The sequence below is a fragment of the Leptidea sinapis genome, chromosome 5 (genome assembly GCF_905404315.1).
Source record: "Leptidea sinapis chromosome 5, ilLepSina1.1, whole genome shotgun sequence".
NCBI classification, from domain to species: Eukaryota; Metazoa; Arthropoda; class Insecta; order Lepidoptera; family Pieridae; genus Leptidea; species Leptidea sinapis.
In genome coordinates this window covers 3,006,823-3,019,315 of record NC_066269.1, presented here as the reverse complement: position 1 = coordinate 3,019,315, position 12,493 = coordinate 3,006,823, and the positions used below count along the sequence as shown (strand labels likewise).

Sequence of the window (12,493 nt, the reverse complement as noted above, 5' to 3'; positions counted from 1 at the left end):
ATATTACAAATATTAAACAACTTAAGTTTATTGGTTTGTGGTTATTTTACTTGGGTTCCTAGTGGCGAAAACATGCAAAAAGACAGAAAGAATTCACTTAATAAGCCTAGGATGATAAAATATAATTAGGAAAAATAATTAGTGACTCAGGTAACTAATATAAGTATATTACAATTTGGATTAATAAAATTTAAATATTTAAGAAAAAAATTACTACTTCTAAATATGGTCGCCTTAATCGAAGTAGTTTTGTCGTTGTGTAGGTGTACATAGATTATAATATATAATCAATTTGGGTACACCGACCTTCCTCAAGTATATTTAGTTAATATCAATATATTATAAAGTAAAAGTTTTATTTTTATTTTTTGAACCTACCTTAGATACCTACCAGCTCCTGTCGAGATACCAGCTTTTAAAAAATGTAACGCTATTGTAATGTGTTTTAGCTTTAAGATCTTTGTGAGGAGAAAATAAATATTAATTATATATTATTATTATTTTTAACGCTCTAATATATTTTAGAACTATGGGTCAAATTCAAAAATTCTATTTGTGCAAGACAACTAGATTCTTAAGGAAGAAAATAAGATATAATCATATAATAATCAATCATCAATCACTCTCCAAACCTTGATTATCCTATTTGTTAAGTAGACTAAAAGAAAAAGCGCTATCACCAATATGCTTACGTTAGAGGCTTACGCGAGAGAGAGCGTAATATGGGCAATACCGCTCTTTTGTATGTAGTATAGCAGGAATATAATGAATACTATCAGCTCACCCTTGCATGCGGCCCTTTCCGCTCTCATTCCTCTTTTCGAAGTCAGCGGCCTCGATTGTGATAAATTTGCAGATGGATGGCAGACGATATAAACGTTTTTGTTTTTGTGAGAGAGATGGATGAACAGTGCTTGGATTGTAGTTAGATTATGAATTAGCTTATAGTTTATAAAGGTTAAAAAACCTATCATCTTTATTTACTATTGTCTGTGTACGAATTAATGTTTTTTGTTTTTTATTAATTATTTGGTCACGCTGTTATAATAAACTGTAATTAAATAAATAAAAATTATAGTAGTTATTATTTTTAGTGCAGGGGCTGCTAAACTCATCAAATGGTGCGAATATATCGGTCTCAGTCAGTTACATCTTGTACCGTTTGGTGTCGAGACACTTACGATACATGCCTCAATAGGGCTACTGAAAACCCAAGCGCTGACAGCTGTTTCTGCCGAACTATAAAACGCGGAAATGCTGCCAGTATTTTTGGTACACTTTCTCGTAGTGATAGTTTTGACTTCATGTAATCATATTAAGTATTGTATTGTTTTGAATACAGTTATCATTTAGATTTCTTTAACAATGCAATTTAAACAATTGTTGTAGAGGTGAAAATCCCTCGCGCGCATCCTGTGTATCCAGTGGCAGCTGAGAGTGCTAGCGTCGCGTCCGACACGATCCCATCCGACTATCCATCCGAAACACCGAGCGAGGCGGAACATGCTCATCTCAACCAGGGCTACTCGTTCGATGAACATCAGAGCGAAGGTAATGCTGGCTGGAGACGTCATTGTGGCTATTTTTTTTAAATTTCATTGTATTGGTCTGGTGCTCCGAAACGTCAACAGGGATAATTTGGCTACGTCTGGTATAAATTAGTCTATTAACAGCTTACTACCTAAGTCACGAATTTTCAAAATTAGTTTTATACCTGCCTAGCTAGGCTGCAGGCAGAAAGCTGCAGATACACGAAAAAAGCGTTCGTTGCACTATCGCCAACACTTACCAAAAATAAAAGACTCATCAGCTTAGGCAGACGCGATATCAGTATAATGGTGGGTACCCTAACGGGTCACACATCACTAAATAAGCACCTTATCACAAGCGGCATAACAGACAACCTTAAGTGCAGTGGATGTCTGGCTAGTGACGAAAAGGTCACTCACGTAATCCTTAAAAGTGCAGGAGTGGCCAACCAACGGTCAAAAAAATTTGTAAATACTAGGTTGCTCCGAGAAGTCTGCGAACATGCCAGGAATGTTCTGAACTTTTGGAACTTTGCTGGTTGGAGTAACTGGCTAATACTGCGAGCAAAGTGGTCTAACTTAGGTGTTAATTGCGAAAACAGGAGCCCACATACCATACATGGTTACGGCTTCACTTTCAGTGTAATGTTTAGGTCTTTAACACTTTATAGAGTGTTTTTGGTCCCCAAGCTTGCATTGTCTACGTTAAACACTATGCATTTCAATTATTTGTTGGATAATCATCCAGTGTTACACTGTGAATATTTAAAACCAGAATGTTACCTCTATTAAGTTTCTATGGTTAAGGTCCAGTACTCTCAAGCGTTCGATGCCTCCTTCCACATGCCCTAAGCCCAAATTCCTTTCACACTCCACGGCCTGGCATCCATTTAGAACATATAACGATTTTCTAGAAAATTTCTTCCACCCACAAACAAACTGGGATGGTTCTTACATGATTTTACATACATAAGATAAGTCCATACGACATGGATAAAAAAGCGTCTACATCTTTTAGGCCTGGCAACAGTCCTGTGATTCCTTTAGTTTTGAAGATGGGCGATGGTGATATCTATCATAAGGTAGCTGATATGCTCGTTGAAAATTATATTTCTTCGAAAAGATCTGCCCCCGCAGCCAACTTACAATACTTCTATTCTCTATCTATCATTGGTTGCGAGTTATTTATTGTTGACTACATTTGATAATTTAGTCGTCCTTACCACGTGAACGTAGTTCCCATTCGTTTTCTAAAGCGCTAACGATCACAGAATTTTTAGAAGCCTACAGGTGATAAACTTTCATTATTATTATAACAAACAAACCGAATAACAACAGACCAAGAAAACATGTTATACTGGTCTGGCTAATATAACATTCAAACAGTTTAATTAATTTAATACTGTTAACATTTACATCGCCGTTAACGTTAAAATTACTTACTGCCTTGCTTTGACTATCATACTACTGACTCTGGACTCTTATTCAATTCTTCAAAATGGAGTTTCCTAATATTTAAACGAATTAATGTTTAATGTAACCGTTCGTTTTCGATCTTTGTCAGGTTTAACACAACTTATAACTAGCAAAACAGCTTTTTAATAATATTAAAACATAACCCAAAATAACAGGTTACAACTATATGGAATCTCACGAAGCATCTCACAGCCGTCTTCACACAGGAGGCGTGCCGCCGGCGTTTGACGTCCGCGTGCGAGTGCAACGCCCCCCTGCGCCTCCTTCGCCTCAATCTACTATCACGACCACTGAAGTTGATGGCGGAAGTATGAGGTACATACAATCTTTTTTATGTAATAGTTATAAAGCATCAAATTCAAATATTTGTATTCAAAATAGGATGTGACATGACGTCTTATTGAAAGTGAAATACTAAACATTCAAAACGAAAACCTGAGACCTGAGAAGAATGGGCGCAAAAAACTCAGTTCATTTTTTTTTTCATAGAAAAAATATTTTTACATAGTTATATTGTAGAATTGAACTTATTATATAATAGCCTGAGGGCGGTCGCTCCGTTCCCAATCTGTGGTATCATTAAGAAAGTAATTTATTTTATATTAACCTTTACCACACAAACGTTTATTAACAATTCTTTCGAACAACGTAACTAATACTTTTGTTTTAAACATCTTGTTGTAAAAGCATATACATTGCCCCACAAACATCGTAGAGCCTTCTGATTAAATGGGTAGAAAAAAAAAAGGATTTTCATCTGCCAGTAATAAACACATTTATTGCCGAAATTGCAAATTCTGTCAAATAAAATATTTTCACTATAGCCCAGCGCACTGATGAAAGTAACTTCACTTGCAAATTTGTCTAAAAATTTTGTCGTGTATAATGTCGTATTCTTTGGATCAGTCTCCAACTGATTCAAATATTATTCTTCAATTTTGATTTTTATGTCACTTAATTTAAGGCAGAATCTATGTATCATTCGTTCAAAAGATATGATATTAGTTGAGAAGAACGGGCATGAGAAACTTAAGGGGTATTTTTGGCTTTGGTTGGTAGTATCCAGAAATACACATATAATAATATATATACACATAATAATTTCCATTCATTCAATCTCTGATGCTCCTGAAATCCGGAAAGGTCTTGAAACGTCGGGTTAGCTAAAATCTATTGTAGAAACAGGTACAATAACACGACTTTTAATACTTTAAAAGTGTTTTATGTAAATGTCTAATAGTCAAGTTAATCAAAGGAAATACTGTGAATCTCTATTACATATGTAATGATACGTCACTGAGAATGCTGATATATTTAATGAGCATTTAGGTCAGAGACGTGGAAAAATATGAAATCATAATTGTTTCAACTCCTTAGAGGTCAGGCGGACTTCATGAGCAATTATTGTGTCATATACGTGTCCCTAAATATAATAATGGAATGCGTTGAAGACGGATGGAGTGCCAAATAAATACATAAGGATTATACAAAATATTTATCAGAACAGCACGGCACTGATTAAGCTGGAAACTAAAGGTGATATATTCAAAATCCAAAGAGGTGTCAAACAGGGTGATTCAATGTCCCCTAAACTATTCAACTCAGTTCTACAGCAAATATTTTTTCGACTCAAAGATAAATGGTAAAACTTAGGAATTAATATAAGTGGACAAAACCTTACCAATCTAAGATTAGCTGATGATATAGTTATTTTCTCAAAAACACATAAAGACTTACAGATAATGTTAGAAGATCTAAAAGAAGAAAGCAAGAAAGTTGGACTCATAATGAACATGGAGAAAACCAAAGTAATGAAAAACGTGGAAGAACATATGAATTTAAAGATAGATGATTATACATTACAAGAAGTAAATAAATACACAATCCTCGGTCAAACAGTAACATTTAAGGGTTGGCAAGACATAGAGATAGAAAAGAGGATACAACTAGGATGGAATAAATTTTGGGCACTGAAACATATACTAAAAAACAAAGACGTTCCTTTCAGCTTAAAATCAAAAACATTTAACAGCTGTATCGCTCCCTCGCTAACATATGGCTGCCAAACCTGGGCGCTCAATAAACACCAAGCGAAGAGACTAAAAGTGACGCAAAGATATATGGAAAGAAACTTATTATGTATTAGACTAAAAGACAAAATAATAAAGAATGAAATACGGAAAAAAGGTAAACTTAAAGACAATACGAATCGCAAAAACTGCAAAATGGAATTGGGCAGGCCATATATCAAGGGCTAGTAACGAAAGATGGAGCAGTGTAGCAACAAACTGGTATTCATTAGACGCCAAAAGAAGAAGAGGTAGACCTGGTACTAGATGGAGAGACTACCTAGTAAATTACGAAGGAGTGATGTGGTTACCGTAGTCCCGCTTCATCGCACCGTTGTCCGAACCATGTCACCTATACCGCGTTCATAGGCATCTTTCAACACCGCTCTTGGACAAGAATGCTCAATTGGACCCATTCAACGATCTAGTCCCTAGTTTCTGATATATTAAGGTACGCGGAGAGCATTGAAATTCATTCAATTATATACTACTCGATCAATGTGCTGGTCATCGTAAATGCGTTTCGGATGATTTTATAAATGATTAACGTCAAAGTGTTAACAGACAGACGCTACTAGAGGAGCATGAGCGACAGGAGTCTGTACGCACGGTGTCACCTGGAGCGCTGCCTTTACCCGCACGAGCTGCGCACGCCGCGCCACCGCAGCGACCGCCGCGTCCTCCTGTCTTGTACACCGAAGTCAACAGAGATAGACAGGTACGATTATATAAGACAAATCTGCGCTTATAATGAGTGTCTCGAGATCTTATTTTAATGTATTGTAGACAATAAAAAAGGGAAATGATGACAAGACAGTGGTAGATAATTTAGAAAAAGATTACTCTTCGTGAGGAAGAAGAAGAAAGGTACAATTATATAAGACAATTAATCTGCGCTTATAATGTGTGTATTGAGATCTTATTTTAATGTATTGACTTATGGCATGAAAATTTACAATGGATTTTTAAATGTATATTCGCATTAATCGTAATTATTCGTCGAAATTATTTAGTATAGAAAAAAGTATGGGTAACTATGAAGATGTGCATAACTCTTATCATTTTTTTAATAACGACCAGCATGAAATCTACACAAATTCATTAAGTCATATTGCACTGTCATATCCACACTAAACTTATAAGAATAAATACGTAAAACATCCAAAAACTGTTTTAATAAATTGTTACTAATTGTAACTAACTCTGTTATTCATTGAATGTTCTCATCTTTACAATATTCATTGTCACTAACTAGGAATGGTCAAGACGTCCACGCTCTATTGTGTCTCTGAACACGGAGATGACTGACACTCACTCTGTCACTGAAGTTACTGATGGATCGCATGCCAGAATGTTCCACATCAAGGTAAGTTTCTGTAGTTATTCCATCTGCAAGACATTTGAATGGCAGATGACCATCATCTGATCTAAATACCAAAATATGCCACTTATGAATATTTTGCGAGTCTTTATGATCATATTATCCACATTTAAAGGACCTTATCAGGCACATGAAAGAGAAGTGGTCAAAGAGGCAGGTGTCAAATACAGCGTGGGTACAGGTATGAGTTAAAAGATAATGCGGCTGTTACAAAAGAGTTTTATCACAACATTTATTGCAATAAAGAGTTTATTTGAAATGTATTTGCAATGCAAGTAAAGGGAAGCTGTTTAACTTGATTCCTGTCACCGAATTCAAACGTCGCACTGCATGGTACAAAATAGTCGAGCTTACTATCTGGGGTTTGGCTTACCATAGTACGGTTTCCAAAAATAACTGTTTACACGTAGAACCAAACTTACCTAGGTAGAACCTTGAATAATACCAAAAATACTTAAAAGGCAGGCAACGCTCGTGCAATTCTGATATCGCAAAATTTTTGGTGGCTATCAAATGACTTCACCAACCGGGGCTCATGTTTTTTTTAATGACAATAAGGGATGAGACAAGCAGCACGTTCAGCTGATGTTAATTGATACTCCCTGCCAACAACAATGCAGTGCCGGTCAGGATTTTTGCAAAAAATCTGAGCGCCACTACAATTTCGCTCGTCACCTCGAGACTTAAGATGTGAAGTCTCATTTGCCCAGTAATTTCAGAAACACAATAATGCTTACACATTACTGTTTCATGGCAGAAATAGGCGCTGTTTCCTCTTCCACAAAGAAGGTAAGATAGGGCGAGATAGTTCACGATACGATCTTATATAGCAACATGGGAATCCTTCTCTACTGGTGTTCCACTTTTACTTTGTGAACGGTCTAGTACTCTAGACCGTTCACAAAGTAAAAGTCACAATAAAAAAAAACAATATCTGCTACTGGAAACCTTCCGGTTAACGGATCAGCGTAGCACCCAACGTGGAAATGCTGCCAGTATTCTTGGTACGCTCCCACGTAATGATAGTTTTAATTTTATGTAGTCGTAGTATTGTAAATATAGTCACACGATTTGTTTTGTTTGAATAAATTATTATTCCTTAACATATCTGGGTAAGTCCGTAACATTAAATAATCTTTATAGCATAAATATTGCATGTTATAACTGCACAGTATTATCATAGTGATTAATTAACATTGACAATGAATTAGTTCTGACAGTTACAATAAAACAAGACTCGCATACTGCAATATAGATGAAAAAAACAAAGAGTAGTTTGATAATTTTAATTCTTATAGAAGCCGCCTCCACCGCCTCCTGTGATGCAGGAACGGCTGCAAACGGAGGAACAGGAAATGCTGATGGAGAGTCTTGAACCGATACCAGAAACACCCATAATGCCTGCGAGGTAATTCTCGTTCTTTATTTTATTATATTTCCTCAAACAAACTTAGTTGGCACATTTATTTTGATTTACTTATGAATTTTGGACTTGGTTTGGTTTATCGTGTCATATGTTGATCAGATGACCAGATATAGCACGATAAGCTTTATTTTTATAATTCTCAGGAAAAAGTTACCTATGTTGTAAACAAAGTAAATAAAGTACAATGTTCAATAATGATTTATATGATCATCATGCTAATTTGAAACAAACACTTTTATTTTAACTAAAATAATATTTTTTTAGGAAACCAGAAATAACATCCCACGTAGTCGACGATGTGTTCCTTCGAACCATTACGGAGAAGAAGACTATAGAAGACATAGAGCGACATAAGCGTTTAGTCACTGAATACAAGCAGGTGCCAGCGCCTCCGCCGCAGTTTGACGTCACGATCAGGAATCACACCCTGCCCGAGGCTCAGTGGGAGAACTTCTCAGACATCAGTTCCGCGTCAGGCATGACGTTGACACCGAAAATGGAGAGAGTGCCTATGTCACTGCCGCCACAGAAGTTTATTGGTATGTTTTCGTCAATTTTAATAGTTTTAGTTGTCTTATTTAGGAATGATTCGAAGAGTTGGATATAATTAGTCTATAAAAATATATTTACAATCACACTAGAAGACAAGATAAAACGCCTAAAAACATTATGAACGAGTGTACACAGCAAAGTTTTCTCAAGACTTTTTCCGACATTAAAATATAAAGCTTTCCTACTGGCCGAGTCCTCTTTAAATACATGTTGTCGTCTATGCTACGATTAAGCCTTGTGATGACTTTTTACCATATTATTCACATAGTTTTTAATATAAGATGTAGTGTGTCATGAAGAGCAAATAAGTGTTGGATTTCTTCTTCTTTTTATCGAGTAGACGGTCACCTCAAATACGGGAGGCCCAAAAAGCCGCAACCGCAATAGCTCGGTCCGTAGCCTCGTGTAGGTCTTCGTTCGTGCAGGTTGTAGGGCTCCCAGTGCACCCAGTCATGTGCGCAACGGTCTGTCTCGGATGGCCGCAGATGCACTCCGTATCATGTTCAGAGATATTACCTCACCTCGCTAAGTTTGCCCTAGATTTCCCCACTCTGAGGTGGCTGAGCGAGTTCCAGATAGGCCAACTGAGGTTGTATCCTTCGGCTAGTGTGATGCTTCACGCTGATGTGAGCTTGGGTTTGAGGTACTTAGCCGTGACCTATAATAAGTGTTGGTGACGTAACATGTAGAAACGTTAACTCTCATCAAGGTACTCCCAATCAATCCACTTCCAAATGTGTTTTCAGTGTTACAGTAGTCGGCAACGCTCTTGTAATTCCTCTGGTTTTACAAAATAATATTGATTATGTACCAATTGGGTGATCTGTTTGTATTGCTGCACAGATATATATAAAGTGATGAGAGTTTAGGCGGTTGACCTGGGACCAAGGTGTAGAGTGTAGACAAAATCTCATCGAGGAAGAACAGTTTTGCTAAAGTATTTATCAGTACCTAGGCAAATGCAGCTAGGATCCGTGTTTTAGCAACGGTGCCGCTTACGGGCGTTAGTCATAATCCGGCTCGAAGGACCAGTTTTTGGAGTAAGAACGTCTTTCCTGGCTTGTTTTTATGATAAAAACAACTAATGAAGTATTTGATTTTATATTGTAAATTTACATTTTACAAAAAAAGCGCTTTCATACGATAATTTCTTATATAACGATAAACGAATAACGGAGCGGTGATGACGTAAAGGCATATTTGTTAAAGTAACGTTTAAGCGTGTGTTTCGTAACTCATATATTTGTTAAGATTTAAATATATGCAGCTATAACTTCATCTTTCAGTGATGTCATTTTTGTAGTGATTAGCCATTAATGATTTATTATTTTGCTAAAGGTAAAGGCGGACCAGACCTCTTCTCTCCTGAACTGATCAAGCAAACGACATACCAACAACCATCGTCTCCAGATCTCCCTCTCTTGCCAGAGCTCCCTCCGGCTCGCAATCCGCTGTTCCGAGACGAAGAAGATGTACCAGAACCGACTCCTGCACCACCCGTTCCACAAAACTGGAATGTGCTTACCAGAGTGTTGAAGACAGAAGCTCAGGATGAGGTAAAAGAAAATAAACGTATTTTAGATACTTATGAGCTACCCTATCTGCGACTTCAAGCGGTTATGGTGCAGTTAAGTTGTGTATGCGGAAGTAATTCGGGCTGCTGAAAGAAATTTACATAGTAAATTCCATATTTTCACAGGTCCTTTCAGAAGCCGAGCGGTCGTACCGACTTACTCGTGAGGAGCGTCTCCGTTGGCGCGAGCTGATCACCCATGAGAGCACCCTGCGCCGGGAGCTGGCCCGTTCCTCTACGAGAGAGGACTTCACCAAACTCGCGCACGATCAGAGATTCGCGCCACTCTACGCGCCACCTAAGTGGGAGGTCATCATTCGAATTCTGGCACCTCCACCAGATAAACCCAAGGTTAAAACTATTTTATAACTGTTCGTATATTTATTGAAATTGCAAAAGAGTTTACAACAAAGATAAATTAAGAAAGCTAGAGGTCCCCGGTTCCAATCCCGGTAGGTGCAAACATTTATATGATGATTATGAATGTTTGTTTCCGAGCCATGGATGTTTAAATGTATTTATGTATGTTATATCGTATTATATATATCGTTGTCTTGCTATGCCTAGGTTGGAACAAGATAATTGTGAGAAAATGTTGCCAACTTTAGATTTTACAAATTATATTACTACCACTTTGTGGAAAACCTTATAGTTTGGTCAATTCATCTGTATATCTATAACTAAATTCAAATATTTTTATTCAAAATAGGATATGATATCACTTATTGGAAGTCAAAAACTACCACCCATTTGAAAAAGTATGCACCAGATCTGAGAAGAACGGGCGCAACAAACTCGCGGGCTTCTTTTTTTTTCATAAAAATATGGTAACAATTATAATCGTACAATAAAACTTATTATTTAAAAGCCTGAAGGCGGTAGCTCTCTTCCCAATCAGTGGTATCATTAAGAAAGTCATTTATGTTATAGTAACCTTTACCACACAAATATTTTTTAAAAATTCTTTTATTTTTCTTAATACATATGTTTTGAACATTTTCTGGAATCTTGCTGTAAAAGCATAACATCGCCCCACAAAACGCTTAAGTACTAATAAGAAATAATAAATAATCGAAAGAATAATAACTATTAGGTTTTCTATGAGTAAAAATCTTTTAAGATTCGATAATCACTATATTTACATTAGTATATTATTATATTATACTAGCTGACCCAGCAAACGTTGTGTTGCCGATATTAAAATCGCGATACAAAAGTAACTGTTGATCGTAGATGGATGAAAATTTGAAGTTGTATGTATTTTTTTAATGTTGACTCATAATCACACAAATTTAAAAAAAAATAAAAAACAAAATTTGGCGTGGACCACCCTTAACATTAAGGGGGATGAAAAATAGATGTTGTCCCAATCGGTCAAGCCGTTTCGAAGCTGTTAAACTATAAACACCGCGACATGAGAATTTTATATATTATATATATGTATTTTTTTTGTAATGTAATTCGAGCTCATGCTGTCCCGAAATCTTTAACAAATTTTCTATTTCTCCAATCACGATGTACTTTGACTACAGAACCGGTACCGTAAGAAGGCGGAATGGGATACCAGGTCTCGACGAAGCTCCCTGCCGACTCTGTATGAGTACGACAGCGACGCTACTTCGTTGAGAGAGCCGCGTTCCAGGAGATCTTCCTACAGGAGCGACCATGTCGATATGAGGTAGCTACATTAATTTTCAGGAGTAGGTGTGTAAGTTACGCGAACGAGCTGTTTGGGTATTGTTTTTTTAAAATCAAATTAAATTCAAATTCAAATATTTTTATTCAAAATAGGATATAGAATCACTTATTGAAAGTCAAAAACTATCACCCATTCCAAAAGGTATGTCTCAGACCTGAGAAGAATGGGCGCAAGAAACTCAGCGGGCAACAGTCATTTATGTTATAGTAATCTTTACCACACAAATGTTTTTAACTGTCCAGATTTTCTTCAAATTATTGGCATTTGTGTACCAGAATTTAAATGTCTAATAGGTACTTATTCGCAAATACTAATTAAATTGTATAGAAATAACTACGGATGAAACCCTCCCATCCAACCCATACGTGTAAGCTAAATATTTCCCAGTGGGAGGCTCCTTTGCACAGGAAGCCGGCTAGATTATGGTTACCACAACGGCGCCCATTTCTGCCGTGAAGCAGTTATATGTAAACATTAGTGTTTTTCGGTCTGAAGGGCGCCATAGCTAGTGAAACTACTGGGCAAAAGAGACTTAACATCTTGTGTCTCAAGGTGACGCAATTGTAGTGCCGCTCATAATTTTTGGGTTTTTCAAGAATCCTGAGCGGCTCTGCATGTAATGTAATGGGTAGGGCGTATCAATTACCATCGGCTGAACGTCCTGCTCGTCACGTCCCTTATTTTCATAAAAAACAAAATAATTTAGATCAAATTATAAAATTTAATTTAAAAAAAAAACAGGTCCTTGTCATGAAAAAAGAGCTTAAATATAGTTTAGTAAGTAAGTA

At 36.7% G+C, this 12,493-nt stretch overlaps 1 protein-coding gene across 4 annotated transcripts in view; it reads left to right on the top strand.

Moving 5' to 3' along the window:
- LOC126964639 (titin) overlaps nt 1-12,493 on the top strand; it is a 124,086-nt gene that overhangs the window by 105,828 nt on the left and 5,765 nt on the right. For 2 of the 4 annotated variants that reach the window (XM_050807871.1, XM_050807870.1), the window contains 9 exons: nt 1,390-1,551; nt 3,161-3,320; nt 5,639-5,792; nt 6,330-6,440; nt 7,754-7,863; nt 8,146-8,420; nt 9,772-9,989; nt 10,133-10,357; nt 11,539-11,684. In XM_050807871.1, the coding sequence (XP_050663828.1) occupies nt 1,390-1,551; nt 3,161-3,320; nt 5,639-5,792; nt 6,330-6,440; nt 7,754-7,863; nt 8,146-8,420; nt 9,772-9,989; nt 10,133-10,357; nt 11,539-11,684 (1,561 nt within the window). The remainder of the gene's footprint in view (nt 1-1,389; nt 1,552-3,160; nt 3,321-5,638; nt 5,793-6,329; nt 6,441-7,753; nt 7,864-8,145; nt 8,421-9,771; nt 9,990-10,132; nt 10,358-11,538; nt 11,685-12,493) is intronic. The other 2 variants (XM_050807872.1, XM_050807873.1) reach the window with 2 other exon arrangements.